The 21746-nt window shown below is 47.5% G+C and overlaps 1 protein-coding gene across 2 annotated transcripts in view; it reads right to left on the bottom strand.

Annotated features, from left to right (window-relative positions):
* RIMS4 (regulating synaptic membrane exocytosis 4) overlaps positions 1-21746 on the bottom strand; it is a 56274-nt gene that overhangs the window by 10505 nt on the left and 24023 nt on the right. The window contains exon 2 of one of the 2 annotated variants that reach the window (XM_032263724.1): positions 8744-8885. In XM_032263724.1, coding sequence (XP_032119615.1) covers positions 8744-8885 — 142 coding nt within the window. The remainder of the gene's footprint in view (positions 1-8743; positions 8886-21746) is intronic. The other variant, XM_032263725.1, reaches the window with a different exon arrangement.

The raw sequence follows: 21746 nt of genomic DNA, 5'->3' as shown, positions 1-21746 counted from the left end.
GGGGACCCCTGACCTAGACTCTTTCACACTGGTGACATGGCCTTTCCTCCATGTCCCTGGGTCTCTTCCACCCTACCCTCCCAGTCATCTGGGGGTTCAGGCTCCATTTTGTAAGGAGAGTCTGGGCTCCAAAAGCCTGAGAAATGATGGGGGTCTCACAGATTCCACGCATGGAAGGAGTGCAGCCTCCCAGGCAGAGGGAGGCCTTCTGCAGCCTGAAATTGAAAGTTTCCTCCAACATCATCATTGTCTGCTCCTCAATTCCTGGTGGGACTGTGAGCAGACAATGGGGAACTGGCAGGCCTGGTAATTAGTGGTAATTGTTTATAATATCTGGGCGGCTGCCTGATTTCCTATCCCAGGGAGCCTTGCTGGCTGCCAAGGAACCCGGCTGACGCCCCAGAAACCCTGAATGAGTTATCATGTCCTCCTGGGGGCTGGAGGAAGGAGCAATAAAGTGGTCAGACATCCAACTGCATCAGAGACCTGACTCCACTTTGGGGTCTTCCCTGGAGTATGAAAGAAGGCATAGGCCACAAAATCAAACCTGCCTCTACTCCTCACTAGCCAACTGCTTGCCGTGTGAACTCCGACAAGCTGTTATTGTCTCTGCATTTTGATGTTCTTATCTGCAAACAAGATCACACTGCCTCACGGACAGTGTCTGGCCATTTAGTTGGCCAGTGCCTGTGCTGTCCTAGTTTCAAATGTTTTTCAAAATCTCTGCTTACGGCATCCATGAGCACAGGGGCATAAAAGAGCTTACTGAATTAAGGGCTGCATACGTGCTACAACTTGGACAAGTTCTCATATGTAACAGGAGCTCAATAAATGTTCACTGCCAAGCCCTACAGCTGGACTCACACTGGAAAAATAAAGGATGGGGTGAAGACTGGATTTGGCATAACACAGACCCTAGGTTCCAGTACTACACAACCTCTGGCAAGGGTCTTATCCTCTCTGAGCTGCAGTTTCCTTGTGTAGAAAATGGGAGTAAACAGTAATCACGCTGCTCAGTTGTTGGGGAGGGTCAGAGAGAGATAGTGCAGGCAAGCTGCTTAGCACAGAGGACCTGCCGAGTGAACCAAAGGGTGAGATATTATGGCCTGCTGGGCTTGTTGCCTGGCCTGGGAGAGCCTCCTTGCCACATTCTTGGCATTTCCATGGCATTTCAGATTCTAGACCTGTTCGTAAGTGCAGTATCTGGATGCCTGAGACCAAGCCCAAGCCATTCTGGGGAGGACTGCAGCAGCAGGTCCCTTCCAGGGATGTGTGCCACATGGACAGGTGCAAAGTCCTGAAACAGGATTACAGCCCATGTTCTGCTGGCCTTTTATTTTGTGTTAATGGTGAAATGAGATTTCCTGCATTTCAAATCCTATTACTTTTGTTTGTGGAGCTGAAACCCATTGATCTTTTATTATTAACCTCTGAGCTTGGTTTGGCCCCTGGATTTTCTGTGTTCTTCAGGGCAAAAGAAGTAACTGGGTCACTCAGGGGTTTGACTCCATTTTCTTTTCCAAATGGATCACTCATCTCAACAGCATCAGAAATTAAAAGGCTGCACAGCACTTGTGGTGATGATGGGTTATGTGGTTCTGAAAGCGTTTAGGAGTTTATGGGTTCCCTGTCTATCCATTTACTACATATCCATCCATCCATCCATCCATCCATCCATCCATCCATCGATCTTCCCACAAACTCGCCAAGCCTACAATTCAGTCAATCCTGCTGTAACGTGAAATATACATTTCTAAAAATTACTGTGCAACGCAAAATTCTGCTATAAAAATCACAGAGCTTATGGCAAAATGGGGTCAGTGTCACATCAAAAAAAGAAAAACGCAGGAATGCAGTAAAAATGACAGCATGGTTTTACATATGTTAAATGCTTTAGAAATGCATAAATACTACAATAAAAATGGCACTTGACCTTGAAAACGGGCTGCAGTTTGCCTGAGGAAGTGGGTGTCAGAAGAGCTGCAGCCTGTGAGTGACTGTGAGGTGGTAAGTGAAGTCAGTGGAAAGTTGTAGCACCAGGTGTGGATGGGTGTGGCTTATGATAGTAAACTGAGGGTGCAGTGGATGTGTGAGGCGCATGCGTTTTGTGTATTCTTACGTGGGTGCAGTTTCCTTCATTCACCCAGTGTTCCTCGTGGATGAAATTGCATCTGAACAAATGCAAAATTTATGTTGTGCTCAAATTGTTCCCTAATACTTGAATCATGTTGGAACGAATTCTCGTTTTCAACATAAGTGCTTAGCAGAATTGCCCTGTGCCAGGATATACCATATCACACAGTCCTGACTCCGACTTCTCAAGCATTCAAGACATTGCCAAACCTGGCCGCCTCCATGAAACTGTGGCTCATGAGTGCAAAGCCAAGGATTTATTTTTTTATTTGTCAAAAACTTGTCATGAGCCAAGCACTGATAGTAACTATTTATCAATGTTGATTCATTTAATCCTCTTAACAACTTTATAAAAGCTAGGTACTTGTAATTAGTACCCATTTTACAAAATGGAAAACTGAGGCATGGAATTGTTAAGTAATTGAACCAAAATCACTCTGCTAGGAGTGAAAGACCTAGGACTTGAACCTGGAGAGTCTGGCTCCAGAATTCACCCTCCTAAGCACTATGTTATACTGTCTCTCTTTGCCCTGAGGGGACCTCAGCCTTGCCCAGAGCAGAGCAGAGGACAGAGATTTGCAGACCAAGCTATGGGGTTGGGCAGGCTTGCAACTGAATCCTGACTGCAGCACTTACTAGTTATGGAGACACAATCTTCACTTCTCAGAGCCTTGGCTTCCTTCTCAGTAAAACAGGAATAAAGAACAATAGGATAATCCCAGTGCTGTTGTAAGTATTAAATGAGATAAACGCCTTAGAACAGAGTCTGGCACAGTCAGATGCTCAAGAAATACTAGTGCTTATAAAACAAAACAAAACAAATCCCTGTCTCCTAGCCACAGCTGCATCCAGTTCTGCCTTGTCCTTTTGGGCATGGGGATGCTGCTAAATAGCAGAGGCGGGGAAGAAAAGGTGGTTCTGACCACCCATCCAGACTCTTGGGCCTTTGGTGATTAGGAAACAGCCTTGGCAGGACTGTGACCCTGAGCCCGGGTGCAGCTGCCCTGCCCTCAGCTCACACTCTGCTTCCCTGGGCTGTGGACACAGTGACCCAGACACTCAGAGACCCGGAAAGTGATGACCCAGACATCTCAGGACAATAAAGAGCAGAGGGAAGGAGCAGGTGGGCGCTGGGAGCCAGCCTGGAGAGCGCTTCTGGGTCAACAGAGAGGATGCCAAGGCCCTGGATTCTGTGTGCTGAAGGGGTGGGAAGGAGTGGAATGTGTGCATGCTTCTGCTCACACACATACACCCATTATTCATCAGAATGTGCAGAGCACCGACTGTGGACCAGCTAGACAGGCACTGAACTCAGTGTATAGTGGGACAGACAGACACACGTGACAAATTAAGATAGAGGGTGGAAGGCACTGTACTGGGGGAGGAACACGGGACTGTGAGAGCTGCTGATATAGCCAGAGGAACGGTAGGCCCTACCCGTTCCATTCCACTTCTGCCCATGCCCAGGACAGGCATTGCTAATCAACCTCAGCTCCCCTGCCAAGGCTGGACTTGGCTCCAGAATCCTTCTCAACACAGCACTCCAGGGAACCACTATCAATTATTGGAGTTGGCACATGAGATATACCCTTTGTGCCAGCTCTCAGCTGAGGTCTGGAGAAGGAATTAGTCAAGAGGGTGAAGAGGGAGCAAGGGTAGAGAAGGGAGTGCCAGGTAGAGGGCACAATGGAGGCAAAGACCTGGAGATGAGGAAAGGGAAGGGTAAAGGTTCAGCATGGTGGAGTCCCCACATGTTTGGGGACTGAGAGAGGCTGGAAGAGGTCAGAAGAATAAGTGCTGGGTGGCAAACTATGGTGTTCAGACCAAAAAGGAGACCTGCAGGTGTCCAGGCAGGAGCGATGTATGGCCTTGACCAGGAGATGGAGATGGGGATCAATGGATGGATTGAAGAGACCATTAAGAGTAAAATGGTACAGCATGATTATGGATTGGGAATGGATTATGGATTGGAGAGGGGGAACTGTCTGTGAGAACCCCAGATTTCTGGTTTGGGCAGCTGGGGAGATGGTGGCCCTGTGCACCCAGGCAGTGTAGCACACCCTGCTGGCCTATCCCCCACCCCTTTTTATGTCAGTGCTTGCTGATTTCCAATAGCCAGTGTCTGCATGCCTTTGCCCAGGCTTCTCTAGCCCCTGAAGAGCTTCTTTAGCCTCTAGAGCTTATTTTACCACAGGAAGAGCCAGAGAGTTAACAGGGAGCAGCTACTGCTCAGTAACTAGTAAGAGCTGGAATGTAAATACCTCAGCTCCCTTGCCGCCTGAGGGAGAACTCCCAGGTGCATGTTCTACACGGGATCCCAGAATTCCCCAGCAGGATTGGCTCTGGCTGCCTACCGGGAAAGCTGACTTCTTAATGTAGGCTTTATTGGGTGCATCACCTCTCTCCCACAAGCGCCTCTGCCATTATTTTCTAATCGCCTCCCAGGTGAATCACTTGCACTTGAACCCATGTCTCAGGTCTGGTTCTGAGAAAATCCAAACTAGAGCACACAGTCAATAGGGAGTATCTCAGGATTAGGGCAGGTGGGGAGTATGGTATGTCTGGAAGGTTCTGTTCTCATGGCCCCATCTGAGGTGCTTGAGCTCTAGCTCCTGCCCTTTCCCTGGGTGAGATGGGCCTGGCCTGGGGGCATGGCTGGTTGATTCTCCATCCTTAACACACAGAGCCGCAATTTTTGATCAGGCAGGAACAGGCTCAAGGAAGGAAAGCTCTTCCCCAGCCCCAAAGGAGCAACCACAGCTGGCCCAACATGCTAAGGCCCATGGTGTGGAAAGAGAAAGGGCCTCTGGGTCCTTGATGGCATCCTTGAACTACCCAAACCATCCTGGAAGCCTCTACCTCCAAAAATCTTGATCGAAACAACTATTAAATGAGAAAAAGAGTTGAGTGTAAACGTTAAGGGCAGATACCCAATGTCTGGATTTGCATCTCAGCTCAGCCACTGACTAGCTGTGTGACCGTGGGCAACTTTTTTACCCTCTCTGAGCTTCCATTTCCTCATCTGTAAAATGGGGATATTAACAGTGCCACTGTCAGGCTGTTGTGAGAATTAACTGAGTCAATACAAGTAAAAGCACAGCAGTGTCTGCACATACTAAGTGTTCTCTGTAAGAGTTAGCTATGGCCATTATTACCATTATGCCAGGCCTTCTCTACTTAATGTGCATACAAACCACCTAGGGGTCTCATTAAAATACAGATTCTGATTCAGTGGGTCTGGGGTAGAGGCTGAGATTCTGCATATTTAACAAGCTCCCATGCCAGTGTTGCTGGGCTGTGGACCGTCCTTTGAATACAAGGGCTGAAGCCATTGTCCATTGGTATTATATAACCTGGGACTCAAGGAATCTTCACTGACAGAGTGCCCAACCTACATGCACCCTTTCCCCATCCCTGACACCTGGCTGGGAACATAGCATTTCCCAAGTTTTCTATACCTGTCCATTGCAGCTTACCCCACACTGTTAGTTGCTTAGTGAGTGCCCAAGAGTGGAAGCTCATGGAGGTCAGGGTGTCTGAGGTGCCCAGCCCAACTGCCTGGCACATTCTAAGTGCTCAGTCACATCTGCTGAAATGAAAATCCATGTGGGAACACTCCTGTGCCCACTTGCAGGAATACATATGCCTAGTGATCAGCGCAGACAGACAGACCCAGCGGTGCCAGGAGCTGCAGCCTCCCAGGGGCTGCTCAAGCGAGGCTGGCTCCCTGTAAGCCTCAGCTGGGCTGGCAGAAGCCCAAGGGGTGGGGAGAGGGGAGAACAGTCACATCCCTTCCTGTTTCAGAGCCTGGCATTTGGGCCCAAACAGTGCCCAAAATGCCTGGAGAACAAAGAGGCTGACTAGAGCTCAATGTTTCCACCAGTCACTTCTGTGTCCCTACCTCACCCAGGTGTTGAGCAGGTGGCAGCGCCCGGCCTGGCTGGGATCCACCAACACTCAGCCCCTCTCAGGAGGCCAAGACTGACCCCACTGCTGGACCCGGCACCCTCCAACCCACCTGATACCTCCTCAGTTGGGCTCAGAACACCCACCTGAGAGCTTTTAGTAATCATAATCATCACGGCCAGCACTTACTCAGTGCTTACGCTGCAGTAAGCACTTTACAAACACAATTGTATCTGGGGTAGCTCACTATATCCATTAGAATACAACTGACCATAGCAGCAAAATAGCCAACAAATAGTGGCTTCATTAACAACAACAATAATAGCTAACAATTACAGTGCCAGTCACTGTGATAAGCGCTTTCACATGTATTAACATATTGAACCCTCACAACAACTCTAAGTGTCTGCACTGTTACTGTCCCTTTTCTATAGATGAAGAAACTGGGCTCAAAGAGGTGAAGTAACTTCCCTAAAGCCACACAGCTACTAAGAGGCTCAAATGAACCACACACCAGGGCTATGTCATTCTTGAGTCCTGGCTTTGAACCTCTCTGTAATGTAATTAGGCTCTCTGGTCCCTTAAAGCCTATTACAGCAAACAGTAACAAGAGCCATGTTCCAAACATCTGTCACCTGCAGACATGACCTCGTTTCTTCCTCACAACACACTCTGATGATGCGCCCCTAGGTCATGTGGCCTTTCTGAACCTTCCCTTCCTCTTCTATAAACGGAAATGCAGGTTTCACTTCCCTGCTACTGCTCACCGAAGCACGCTGCCCTTCCCATTGTCTAGCCTTCCAGACCCGCCCATGAGGCTGACAGATGTTTACTGGCCTCCTCAAACATTAGAAAGGCCCACTGATGTGCCTAAGTCCACCCAGGGGCATAAGTGGCAGAGCCAGGGCGAGGACCTGAGCTTCCTGGCTCCCTGACACTCAGACCTGTCAGCAGCATCCCACTGCTCCCCAGATGCTGAGAATATCTTCCTCCAAGTTCTGCTGCCTTGCCATGATTCTCAGGTTAAAGAAAACACTGGCTCCCTTCCTCCTCCTCCTCCTCTCCCTTCCGCTGTCCTCCTCCTGTTCTCTCCCACGGGAAAGTCTCGCTACGAGGTGGGTGGAACAGCAGCATCTGCTAAGGCAAGGCCATTCACGAGGCTGGAGATGCCCAGTTTAGGAGGGGCTGGAGGTGGGGAAAGGGGAAGGCTTTTAGCTAACAGGAGTCCCCAACTGAGGGGCAGGGCCAGAATGAAGGGAAGCAAAAGGTGAAGGCCAAGCCCCAGCCCCACCCCTCAGTGCCTGTGTGTATGTCCTTGCACAAGTCACTTAGCCAGCACTGTTCAACAGAATTTTCTATCATGATGGAAATGTTCTATTTTCTACACCATCCAATATCGTTGTCGCTAGCCACAAGTTGCTAGCAAGCACTTGAAATACGGCTAGTGCAACAGAACAGAAAGTGTCATCTTATTTAATCAGCCACATGCATCTAGTGGCTACTTTGCTGGAAAGTTGTGGCACTTAACTTTTCTAAGCCTCAGTCTTCCCGTGTGCACAAGAATCATGACATCCCAGCCCACCTCCCTGACTTTAGAGGACAGCTCGGACCATGAGGCAATGTAGCACTGTGAAATAACCCCTGGCTGGGAGTCAAGACTCCTGGGTTCCACACGTGGTAGCACGCTTTGTGATGCAGAGTGAGCTCCTTAACCTCTCTGAGTGCCCTGGTCATCTGTATGATAAGGAAGTCATTTTGGATCAAAGTTTCTTTCATCTGGGGAACCATGCATGGTTTTAGGGGAATCTGAGAATACCCTATCATTATGAGAAAAGCATGTTTGCAGGACTGTGTGTGGGAGAATGTGTGTACATGCACTGGGGGCTGTGTGTATGGGGAAAATTGGGCCCATTGCTTTCCCGAAATTCTCAAAGGGGTCTGTGAAAACGAGAAACCCCTAGTCTAGGTGAATTCTTTGAGGGTAGGCTTTTTAACAGTGGAGTTCTCAGGCCACACTCCCAGAGATTAATTCAGCAGCTTGGACATGGGGTTCTGAGATCTGCATTGGTAACGTGCTCCCCACGATTCTGATGCGAAGCCGACAGAGGGAAACGCTGACAAGCAGCAGGCTGCACTACTGTCTAGTGAGCTGATGCTCAAGAAACGCCTTTATAAAAAGAAGTACTATATATTTTTCAAAACCAACAGGAAATAAGAAGCTAAAAAGAGGGAATAATGATGATAATAAAGCCCCTCTCTACCCCCTTCTTTATTTCTTAAGCAGCACTGATACTTAGTGCCAAACACTGCCTTATGCTGTGTATAAATATTACCCTTGCATTATGTGGATTATAAACATCTAATCCTCATAACACCCCTATGAAGCTGATGCTGTTAATCCCATTTTACAGATGAGGAAAGTGTGGCAGAGAGACCTTGCCCAAGGTCACACAGTAGGAAAGGGGTGGAGCCAAGATTCAAATCCAAGCAGTTGGGCTCCAGAGCCTGCGTTCTGCTCACTCTCCCTTGGGGCTTTGCTGTTATACTGCGTCTCTTCTGAAGTTGAGGATGAACCTGGAGCCCTGAGCTGGTGCCCACCACAACCTGGAGCTGCTCCAGGGTTCCCAGAGGGGTTGCTTGGTCCCTCCCATAGCCCACTGCAGAAGACTGCAAGCACCAGGAAGACCGGTGGCCCCACACTCACTTGCCCTCTGAGCCATAGCTGTTCATGCTGTCCTCGATGGACTCGTGGCTGGCCTGGCGCAGCGTCCGGCTGGGCATCTCCACTGCAAGGCCTGTCTCTGTGCTCCTCTGGATGGCCCCCTTCAGCCTCCGGTTGTCCCCTTCTGGGCAAAGTGGCCAAGAGGGATGGGGAGAGAGACACAGGTGGGAGGGGGACAGAGAGAAGAGTCATCTGGTTAACGGTGTTTCAGCAGCTGGCGGCTGTCCAGCTTCAACCTGCACCCCCAGACCATCAACCTCCTTGGACCCTGGCCTCACCAGTACCCACCCTACCAACAAACAGTATTGCATGAGTTTTGTTAAATGATGGATTCATTTACATGTGCTTTTTCTCCCCTTGATTCATTTCTTCCCTGCAACCTTTTCCAAATCATTTCTCTTCCTCCTCTTCAGCTACTATTTATTGAGCACCCACTATGTTTCCTACTGTGTCAAGTGTTTTGCATGGATTTTGGCCAGGCTTTCTTGACCTCAGCAGACTGGCACTTTGGATGGCATACTGCTGTGCACTAGGGGCTGCCTTGTGCATCACAGAATGTCTAAAAGTATTTCTGGCCTTTGCCCACTACATGCTAGTAGCACCCCCCACCCCACCCTGCTCCTGTCCAGTTGCCGCAATCAAAAATATCTGCAGACATTGCCAAATAGTCCCTAGGCAGCAAAAATCACCATTGATCAAGGACTACTCACTCTGAAACCAGATCACATGGGTTCAAATCCTGGATATCTTTCTCGGTGGCTGGGAGACTTTGGGCAAGTTACTCAGCCTCTCTGTGCCTCTATTTGCACAACTGCAAAGTGGGAGAACAGCAGTCTCCGATGAGGCTAGATGGCTCCCATCAGCAGCCCATTCCTCCTTCCATTCTTGGTCAAACATCACCTTATCCAAGATCTTTCTTGACTACTCCCAGCCGCTCCAAAACAGCAGCCTCTCCCACCCCCTGCCCCACTCTGCCCTGACTTCTGCTTTGGTTTTCCTCCTAATGCTCACCACCCAAATGCATTAGACAATGTTGGTGCTTTGGCCAGCTTCCTCCACTAAGACTGTAAACTCCATGAGGACAGGGAACTTTGTTCACTCTGAGGCCTCAGCACCAAGAACAGGGTCTAGACCACTGTAGAGCTCATCTAGTAACCGTAAGATGGACCAAAGTCTGCCTTGAGAGCAGCCTCAATTCTCACAACCAACCATAAAGCGAATGCTGCTGTTTACCGCCATCCAGTGCCCAAAATGGGAGGCACAGGGAGGTCAGGCCTTGTCCACGTTGGTAGAGCTAGCAAGGCGGGGAGCCAGGACACAACCCCAGGAGGGTGTCTGCTCCCTGCTCCATGGCCTAGTGATTCAGGGGGACTGTGGGCTTCCTAGAGGTGGGGTAGGTCATTAGTTGGATCTTTTTCTTGGTCCCACAAAGTCCAGAAGTGGGCTTATACCCAAGGGGATCCTTCAATGCGTGCTGATTGACCCACTGGGGAAAAGCAGCCCCAATCACACCCAGTCACCCTGCTCCTGCCAGAGGACAGGAGAGCTGCACTCGCATACCAGGAGCAGGGCAAGGCCAGGATACCTTCTGCCGGCCTTCTCAGGGCCTCCCTCCTCCTCCCAACTCCAGAATGGAATCTCCTTCCTCCCTGCCTCTAAGAATCACACACACATGTACACACACACATGCATGTATAGATACATACACTCTGTGTTTCTCAGAATGTGTAGCCTCATCTTTCTGTCTCCCACGTGTCTGTGTTATTCAGACACACAGACACCTACACTCAGAAAAACACACAGCAACACACAGACAGACAGACACACACACAGAGGAATATGCATGCAAAGACAGAGTGCGTTAATGCAGGTCGGAGCATGTTCCCAGGGGTCTCCACCTGCCTGTCACTCTGTGTGTTTGGGGCTAAGTGGGTAGGCATATACACACCCTTTCTGGGTGTTTCTGAACATGTGGGAGAGCGTGTGTGCCCTTTTATCTGTGTTTCCACTCCATTCCGTCATCTGTTCTTTCCCTAGCTTGTATCTGCAGCCTCCCCCTAACCCTCTATTTCCACTGTTTCTGTATTTCTCTGTGTATATCAGGTACAGTGACACAGACAAAGACATAGAAACACTCACATGCACATTCAGAAACACAGACTCAGACGCAGAGATGTCCCTGTACAGATACACACACACACACACACACACACACACACACACACACACACACAGAGCACTGTACATATGTCCCTGTCAGATGTGCAGGGACAAACACCCCCTCCACCCCACGCTGGGAATACAGAACTATGACTGGGGACCCTGCAGGCAGGCAGCACACACCTACCTCGGCTCCCTCTCTCCCTGCTGAGTGAGCCCTGTTTGGGAGCCCCCACTGCGGTTCCACCACCACCTACCTGGGTCTGACACATTTCTCCCGGAATTGGGAGGAGCAGAGCATGGCAAACAACTCAGTGCCCCAGAGCTGTGCCTTGCATGTGTGTGGCACCCTGCAACCCTCAAAGCAGTTTCCAACCAGGCCTCTAGGATCTGCCTCACAGCAGCCCTGGCTCCCACACAGGTGAGCATGGCTTTGCAATCAGAAGGCCCAGGTATGGAAACCTGGGGCAAGTTGGACGGCACCCTCCCCACGGAACTGTTGAGAGGGTTAAATGACAGATGTTTACCACAGTGCTGGCACAAAGTAGGTGCCAAACATAAAATGCCAAACCACTGCAGAGGGAGAAAGACCTTCCAATGCCCCCACATCTGCCCTTGCCAACTATCTTGCTGAGACCCTCACAGACACATTTTTTCCCTTGATACGCCACCTTCCCTAAGCTGGGGACCATGACTGGACCCAACCACAGCAATGTCCACCATCCAACCTCCGCCACCTACCCCTTCTATGGGTCCTCTCTCGCCAACTTGGCCATAGTCTCCAAAGTGACTGTTCCAACGCTTCCAACTACCCCACCAAGATCCATCCATCCCACATGGCTGAGAAGATGTGTTCCCTTTGTTCTGCTCTTCCTCACTTCCAAATGCCACTGTGGTTGTTAATATTGAGTGCCAACTTGATTGGACTGAAGGATGTGAAATATCATTCCTGGGTGTGTCTGTGAGGGTATTGCCAAAGGAGATTAACATTTGAGTCAGTGGACTGGGAAAGGTAACCCACCCTCAGTCTGGGTGGGCACAATCTAATCAGCTGCCAGCATGACCAGAACAAAAGCAGGCGGAACGTGGAAAGACTAGACTGGCTTAGCCTCCCAGCCTACATCTTCTTCCCATGCTGGATGCTTCCTGCTTTCAAACATTGGACTCTAAGTTCTTCAGCTTTGGGACTCAGACTGGCTTCCCTGCTCCTCAGCTTGCAGACGGCCTATTGCGGGACCTCACCTGTGATCATGTGAGTCAACACTCCTTAATAAACACTCCTACATATATATGTCTACCCTATTAGTTTTGTCCCTCTAGAGAACTCTGACTAATACAGTCACCATCTTGACCTTCCACCCTGCCCGACCCTGTCCTCCCCTCTGAAAGGAAGGGGCCATCTTTCTCCTGGCCATGGCTGATCCGTGTCCATCCTCGGCATCCCACCTCCTCCCACACTCACCACTACCTCCTCCCCGGTTTGTCCTCTCTGGGCCTTGTGTCTGTTGCGTCTCCATCCTCTGGCCCTTTCTAGTTCTTCCACCTCTTTCACCAACTAACTTCCTCAGAGAACAGCCTCTGGCCACCATGTCACCCACCACACTCTCTGGTCTCTCGCAGTGTGGCTCCAGCCCACCGCTCCATCCGGGTAGCTTACTAAGCCATTCTCTAGTGACTGTTCACGACCAGGTCCAAGGGCCTCAACTCACCTCCCAGGCCCTGAAGCATGGCTGTTCCATTTTCTCAACATCTACTGAACCCCCTTTTGGGAGGTGGAAGCCCCTGTGAAGATGTTAAACACACTTTCAAGTGCTGCATCTGCTGATAAAACACACACTGATGGAAGCCAGGGAGAAATTAACAGCCTTTGCTTGTTGTCCATCAGGACCCAGAAATAGACCCTCACTTCACCCGCTGCAAGGAACAATGTGATCCTCCTGCAAGACCCCCTTTTTACCACTTCTGTGAGCCCCCTCCCCACTGTAGCATGCTGTGTGCTGTGGCTTCCCATAGCCAGTACGTGGCACCTTTTTCTGGGGTGGGGTGTGAAGACTTTCTTTGGGCTACTGAGCCCATGCTGCCCCCACACAGGCAGAGCTAGAAGTGTCTGGAAATGTATGACACTTAACCTGCCTCTGCCCTGCCCTTCATCAAAGACTAAATGAAACAGGAAAATGAGCCCTCATCAAACCTCCGATGCCCTGGGTCAGAACAACGCTGAGGCTTCACACAGGCCCTAGAGCAACCCCACAGCGGGGCTGGAGCTGCCCTCTTCAGGACCTGCCTGGGAGCACACCCTTTCGTGCCTCCTGCCCTGTCTTGTTCTGCTTCCTTGGGTCTGTTGTGGGGGCACTTTCTTCATCTACTACCTGCATGTGAATCTCGTCTCAGCGTCTGCTTTAGGGCCACCTGATCTAAGACAGGCCCTTAGCAAGTCAAAGTTCAAAAATCTTCACACAGGTGGGCTCCCGCATCCTAACTGTAGTTGTATCCTTTTATACCCAACCAGCACATTGGGAAGGGAATTTCTCTTTTTGATGCTTTTATGTCATTTGAATTTTTATAATTAATGTATTAATTCTATAATGCAAATGAAAGTAAATACAAACAAATTCATAAATAAATCATAGCTTCATTCATACCAACACCTTATTTAAAGCCTTAGAGTGGCCAAGTGCAGTGGCCCATGCCTGTAATCCCAGCACTTTGGGAGACCAAGGCAGGTGGATCATTTGAGCCCAAAAGTTTGAGATCAGCCTGGGCAACACAGCCAAGCCTCACCTCTACAAAAAAAAATACAAAAATTAACTGAGCATGGTGATGGGCACCTGTAGTCCCAGCTGATAGAGAGGCTGAGGTAGGAGGATCACTTGAGCCAAGAAGGTTGAGGTTGCACTCCAGCCTGAGTGACAGAGTGAAATCCTATCTCAAACAAAACCCAAAACAAAACCTTTAGAATGTTTCTTCACTGCCTGTTGAATTAGGTTCAGTCTTTGCACCCAGGCATCCAAGACTCTCCGTCTTCTGACTCCCCCCAACCATCGGCTACTTGTCTCCCTCCCAGTCTCTATATCCCAGCCCAGCCAGAACCTCATTGCTCCATCCTGAGAAATACTGTACATCCTCAGTAACTTCCTCATCCTGGCTCTCACTCCTTTCCTTTCCTCCCTTCCTCATCTTCCCTATCAAATTTCCAACTATCCTCCAGAGTTTAGCTTTAAATAACACCTATAATTTATTGGGTACTCTGTACTTCAGCTTCTTAATCATATAACAGGGATGAAAGCACCAGACTCTCAGGCCTGTGTGAGCATTAAATGTTAACAAGCGAGCAATGTAAAAATGCGATAACATTTAACCCTCAGGATGGCCTAGGTGGGCTGGAACACAGGTTCCAGCCAAAAAAAAATTGACTATAATTAATATGGCTATTACCATTGTGCTATAAGCCATGCCAAGTGTTTTATAAAGTTATCATCCTACTTAATTCTCACAATAAACCATGAGATAGCTACTGCCCCCCTTTACAGAGCAAGAAAATGAGGATTAAGAAAGTTAAGTAACTTTCCCAAGGACACACACCAACTACTAATGGTGCAGCTGGACTTCAAACCCAGGCTATTCTGGCTTCAAAGCCATGTTTTAAATGTGCCCTAAAGTAAATTCACCAAGCTCCACCATAGAACTCAAATGCCACCTCTTCCACAAAGACGTCCCTCATCAGACTCCTTGAGTTCCAGAGCACTTCAATCTTCACTTCTCTTGGGGTAACTATTCCACGCCACCTTGAAACGTGTTCTCATCCACCTAGTTGATGTCTGTGTTTACAGCCTGAGCTGATTCCTCACTTACTTCCATTCAACACCAGGGACAGCACCCACACTGCCCATCCTCACTGAAAGCGAGCTAAATTGAATTGGCTTTAGGATGCAGCCCCAATAAAAATGCAAATTCTCTGGTAAACAAGTAGATCTCACTCTGCTGTTTATACTTGAATACGAATGTGTTTAATGTGAGTTCTCCCAAAAGCAAGTATCCATGAGGAACAGGATAATAAAATGATGATAAATTATGAAAAAAAATTCTATTGTTTTTAGCATTTACCCTGTACCATATTCAAATCATACATATGTATATAACTTAACCCCACCATAACTCTGAAAGACAAGTAGTATTATTCTAATGTTACAACCAGGAAACAGACTCAGAGCAGTTCAGCAACTTGTCCAAGGTTATACCAGTTAAGACAGAGCTAGGCTTGAAACCAGGTCTGTGTGAAAACAGATCATTATATACTCTTAACCACAAGACTCCAGGGATGTGGTGGGGGAAGGAGAAGGAGAGAACTCAACCAGTCTCCACTTTGACATTTTATTGAAAATGGGCATTTTCATCTTTGACTTCCAGATGAGAAGCTTCAGGCTGAGAGGGGCTCCATGACCTGTTCCTTAAAGGTCCCAGGCTTTAAAATCGCTAACCACATCCTGGTCAGTGTGAGTGTCCACTCTGAGTCCATAGAGCAGTCTGTGAAGCTCCCCCAGACACAAGAGCTGTGGGTGACTGGATTATTTTAAACTATGATGCGAGAGGCACCAAGGCCCCTGGCTCACTGCTTCCCCTTCCCATAGTGACTACCCTTCATGTCTCTCTGAGATAAATACCCTGAAGGCTGCTGCCTCTTGTTCCTCCATGGTCAGCCTCTCCCTCGCCTAGTTATTCCCAGTGACTTGGGCCTCACAAGCCTCCCTTGTCCAAGTCCTGAAGTCCATCTGAAAATCAAGGGCTGAGAACCATCTGCAGGTACTCAGGCCTCCAGGGCAGTGATGTTGCCTCTAGCTGTGTCTACAAGGATAGATGGAGGAAGCACAACCCTGATTACTTCTGTGAGGGCCCTAATCTTCCCGTTCTTCTCTCTGGAGCTATCAGAATCTGCCCTCCCTTAAAATAAGAAAAGATTCATCTGGAGGGAACTTAGAGATCATCCAGATCAACACATTTATTTTACTGAGGGTAATTGAGGCCCAAAGAGGAGAGGGGGCAGGAGTCAATGGCCATTTTGGTATTCACATTCAGGCTGGGCATAGTGGCTCATGACTGTAATCCTAACACTTTGGGAGGCCAAAATGGGAGGGCTGTTTGAACCCAGGAGTTCAAGACCAGCGTGGGCAACATAGTGAGACCCTGTCTCTACAGAAAAATTTAAAAATTACTAGCCCACACCTGTAGTTCCAGTTACTCAGGAGGCTGAGGTGGGAGGAAGGCTTGAGCCCAAGAGTTTGAGGCTACAGTGAGCTACGACAATAGCTGCACTCCGGCCTGGGTGACAGAGACCCTATCTCAGGAAGAAAAAAATCCAGGTCTCCTAACTGCCAACCTCCTTGCTCCTTTTCAGTTGACAGCCTTTCACTATTTCTAGAGCATCTTCAGGAGTCAGCATGGCCTAATGGCTAAAAGCATAGACAATGGAGCCTAAATGCCTGGGTTGTAAACCTGGCCCCAGTCACCCTGTTAGTTGTGTGATCTTGAGAAAGTTACTTAACCTCTCTGTGGCTCAGTTTCCTCCTCTATGCTAACTGGTGTCCACGCCACCAGAGTGTCCTCATCTGCCAGTTTCTTCTCCACTTTGTGGCCTGCTTCAGCTTCCCAAACCTCAATCCTGAACACATCAACCCTTTGACTAAAGCCCTTCAATAGCACCCATTGCTTGCAGAACAAATTCAAATTTAACACACACTGTCTTTCTGACCTGGTCCCAATGTACATTTCCAGCCTCACTTTTTCCCTTTTCTCTAGTGTGCTCTACATTCTATTCACACTGAATGGTGCCAAATCTTCCATATGACCAGCTGTCCTTCAAAGTTCTTACCCATCATCCTGCATACCAAAGTCTCAGCATTCTCTCCTCTTCTGAGAACAGAAAGGTGCTTTTAAAAACAACTGTTAGTTGCAGGATAATACCCATAAAGAAAACTGTACAATTATATATCACACAGTTATAAGTGTATACCTTGATGAATATTACAAAATTCTATGGAACCAGCACCCAGATTAAGAAGCAGAACATTACCAGTGCCCTACAGAAGGCCCACATGCCACTTCCAGTCACTTTCCACCAAAAGTAGCATTATCTGAACTTCACAGACTGAGTTTTGCCTATTTTGTAGCTTTCAGTACACAAAGCCACCTAGTGTATATTCTTTAGCATCTGGCTTCTTTTACCCAACACGACATTTGTGGGGCTCATCCACGTTGATTGTTTCATTGCAGTTCATTCATTCTCATGACATATTGTAGTACATTGTGTGAATATATCAAAATAATTTTCATCCATTCTATTGGTGATGAGCATCTGGGTGAGGAGCCTCCAGTAATGGGATATTACAAATAGCTCTGCCAAAAATATTCTTGTGTGTGTCTTTTGGTGACCATTTCTGCACAGTTCTTCAGGGCACATACCTAGGAGTGCAACTGCTGGGTAACAGAATATGCATTTGAAATCTCTTTTAGGTGGGTTAATCACAGCGTGGACTGGAAAGGTTAACACATTAGATGATCGTTTGGCAGGAAGCAATGTTTTGAAGAAGTGAGGCTCAAGACTGGAATATTTGAAGAAAAGGATGGTGGAAAGACTGCTGATTTACTGTATATCTGACTCACATTTATATTCCCAAAACATAATCTTTGTTAAGACAATGTGTATAGAGGTCAGATAGCACCCAGGACAAGAGAGGAAGGAGGAGAAAAGGCCTGGAATACAGTTGGCATTCAGTAAGTACTGGTTATCATTATTAACCACTCTAAAGGTCAATGGTCAACTGCTCACTGATATCACCTCTGGCAAACTTGTTATTTCATCCATTCTAAGACAAGCATTTTTTTCAACATCTCCAAAATTAAGATGTGAATGGCAACCAATGGCATGTCAGAGTTACATTCTGACATATCCCTCGGTGGCACATAAAATAAAGTTGTGACTTGCAGCTGAAGGCCACTAAAATGCAATTAAATCCACAGCAAAGAACTTGTACGTGCCGGAACTGTCCGTGGTGCTGATCGAGTACCGAGGACTGGGCCTGCCTAGGGCAGAGGGTGGGGTTCACAAGGAAGGGAGATTTTAGAACTACGAAGCATCCCTATCGTGTTGTTTTTAAACCATAATTCCTTCCATTCCTTCCCACTGGCTTGCTGATGCCTGAAACCCCACCCTCAAAGGATCACCCTTCCACATAAAGACAGGAACTTCCATTTACCGAGTTCAACCAGAGCCTAAGGGAGGCGCTCACCATTCATCATTTCATTTAATCTTCACAACCACCAGTGAAGGTAAGTGTTGTCTTCATTTTCAGAAGCAAAAGCTGAAGCTCAGGGGTTAATGAACCTACCCATACAAAGCTGGCATGTAGGATGTGATCTTGGTTCAATGCAGGCCAGAGTGCAATTTTTGCCCTGTAGGTTGCTCTACACTGGGGGAAGGGATGAGTGCCTCAGATCTTTTTCCAAGAGCATTTGAAGAGGAAAGAGGAGGAGATCATAAAGATGCAGAGATGAAATGAGTGAAAGCAAGAGAAGCAAAGGGCACATGATTAAGGATTTGAGAACCTGAGAGAGAGAGAGAGAGAGAGAGAGAGCGCGCACGAGCGCGTGTGCACACAAAGATTTTGAGATAATCAGCTGGGTAACAAATATGGAATGTGTTTTTTAACTCTAAAGGGTTATGTCCCTGGAAGGAAATGTTACTCTCACTTATCCAACAAAATATACATTTATTGAGCTCATTTCCTATGCCATGATGTTCTTGGCCCTGGGGATTTGAATAAGATACAGTCTTTGACCTTAAGGAGCTTACAGGTAGTAGAGTGGGGAGGGGACATGAAACAGATAAGTAATTATCATTCATTCAACAAACTCTTTATACTAATTGCCTATTCAGGGCCAGAGCCTATGCTGTAGACTCATAACACAGATGAATTAAACCCAGACCTTACTGAAACTCCCAGTCTACCAGAATAGATAGACAAGTAAAGGGGAAATTGTGCAATAATTACAACGTAGCATAATATAAGGGCAGAGATAAACACAGAATATTATGGGAGCTGAGGAGAAGGGTAATTAACGCAGCACTGGAGGTAGAGGCACGGTCTGGGTTGTAAGCAGAATTGATTCAATGCTGAATTATACTTGATTGCAAATAAAATCAGAAGGTTTCATTGTCCATGCAAGCACTACCTTTCAGTACAACTGAAGGTTATAACGACAAATAAAAACATGTAGATAGAGTAAAGGGGAAAATGCGGAATCAAATGAAAACTGAAGACAAAAAGTTCTGGATGCAGAGTAAATGCATTTGGGGTAGAGGGAGGTCCTATGCTGAACAGGGGTGGTAGGGGAAAGTCATTTACTCTCTTCAAGCCAACGTGGAAAGACTTCCTAAAGAAGAGGCATTTCCGTAATCATTGGAAGGAAGACAATTCACAGTCCTACAAAAAGCTGTTTTTCCTCAGGAAGCTATTCCCACCAGCATTTGGGACAAGTGAAACAAGCCTTGGAAGGAACTGGTTTGTGGGCAAAAGGTAGAGTCTATGGCCCCATATGGCACCGGGAAGCTGTACAATCCACACAGCATTCAAGACTTCCAGGATTTGCCCTAAACCTATACTACAAGTCTGCCATGATGCACATACCAGGTGTTCTATCCACACGGAATTACTCATCATTCACCAAATACAGCCCACATACTTCCGTCTTAAGAGAACAGGCTCTGGAGCCAGAATAACTGGGTTTGGGACTTGAAGCATGCCTCTGCCACTTTCTGAGTAAACTAATGAAAGTTACTGAACCAATCTGAGCCTAAGCTCCCTTGTAAAAAAAAAAAAATAGAACCCACTCCACCTATTGTTGTAAGGATTAAATGTATTAGTAAGCTCTTACTAGGTTATGCTGCAATAAAAGTTACCCCCAAATCTCAGTGGCTTACAGAACAAAGGTTTAGTTCTTGTTCATTCTTAACATACTTTTTTTTTGGAGATGGACCATGCCCTATGCTGGAGTGCAGTAGTGCAACCTTGGCTCACTGCAACCTCTGTCTCCCAGGTTCAAGTGATTCTCCTGCCTCAGCCTCCTGAGTAGCTGGAATTACATGTGCATGTACCACCATGCCTGGCTAATTTTTTTTTTTTTTTGTATTTTTAGTAGAGATGGGGTTTCACTATGTTGGTCAGGTTGTTCACAAACTCTTAACCTCAAATGATCTGCCTGCCTCAGCCTCTCAAGGTGCTAGGATTACGGTCATGAGCCACCGTGCCTGGCCATACTCAACATACTTTATGAGTTAGCTATGGCTCTATCCCACAAACTCTACTGGGACCAAGGGTGAAGGGGCAAGCCCTATCTGGGACAAGCTTGTCTCATGGCAGAGGAATGATGGAGGGAGTTCTTCCAGCTGCTGCACTTTTCTCTGTGTGTATTTCAAAATTTTTAAAAGGAAAGGAAAGGAAAGAAATATGGCCTTTAACAGAGAGACAAGGCCAAACATGTAGGGAAGGCAGGGAAGCTCCCTCCTCCCCACACACGCTGGAAAGAGAACTTCTTAAGGCACCAAATGGTTTGTTCCAACAAGGTAACATATTAGCCCCTGATAGCACAGATCCATGTTAACTGTGAAATAAATATCTTATATCCTCTGTGACACTGAGCTCAATGACGTAACATATGCACAATGACTGTCACAGTAAGATACAGGCACTCCGTAAACTGCAGCTACTATTATGAACAACACTCTGAGATAGAGAGTGGCATTCCTGCTTCTCAGAAACTCTCAGAAAACTGAGGCTCTAGGAACTGAAGTAGTTTGCCCAAGGTCCCACAGCAAGTAAGGGTCAGAGGGGAAGAATGCAAAACAAATCCGTTCCATCCAAACAAAGCTGAACACAAATGTTCACAGTAGCACTAATTGTGACAGTCAAAAAGTGGCATAGCTCAAATGTCCATCCATGGATGAATGAACAAACTGTGGTATATCCATGCAATAAAGTATTATTCAGCCATAAAAAGGACACAGTACTGGGCCAGGCACGGTGGCTCACATCTGTAATCCCAGTACTTTGGGAGCTAAGGCGGGAGGATCACCTGAGGGTGGGAGTTTGAGATCAGCCTGACTAATATGGTGAAACCTTGTCTCTACTAAAAATACAAAAATTAGCCGGGCTGTGGTGGCGTGTGCCTGTAATCCCAGCTACTCAGGAGGCTGAGGCAGGAGAATCGCTTGAACTGGGAAGGCTGAGGTTGCAGTGAGCTGACAAATGCTAAGTGAAAGAAGCTGGTCATAAAAGATTGTCTCTTCTATGACTCTACTTACTTGAAATGTGCAACACAGGTAAATCCATAGAACTGGAAAGCAGACTAGTGGTTGCCAAGGGCCAGAGGGAGGGGCAAATGGATGTGACTGCTCATGGGTACAGGGGTGATGATAATGTTCTACAATTGACTACGGTGATGGTTGCACAACTCTGTGAATATATTAAATACTAAAACCCACTGAGTTGTTCACTTCAAACTAGTAAACGGTATGGTATGTGAATTATATCTCAAAAGCTTATATATATATCCTTCCACTTCATCTCATCTCCCAGGCCAGGCTATTAACCCCTGTACTACACTGACCTCAAGAGGGTCAAGGAGCCCACGGGGGAGGCTTCCCTCTGAGCCAGAAGCAGTGTGGAAAATCTGCTGCAAAGGCCAGACAAGGCCAAGCCATACAGTCTGGCTCCTCAGATGTCATCTTCAGATAACACATGTGCATGTGTATCCCCACAAAGGCCCACAGATG

Source organism: Sapajus apella, unplaced genomic scaffold, assembly GCF_009761245.1.
Source record: "Sapajus apella isolate SASKATOON/1434 unplaced genomic scaffold, GSC_monkey_1.0 scaffold137, whole genome shotgun sequence".
In the NCBI taxonomy this organism is placed as follows: Eukaryota; Metazoa; Chordata; class Mammalia; order Primates; family Cebidae; genus Sapajus; species Sapajus apella.
The sequence above is the reverse complement of the archived record's forward strand: the minus strand, read 5'-3'. Positions and strand labels throughout refer to the sequence as shown.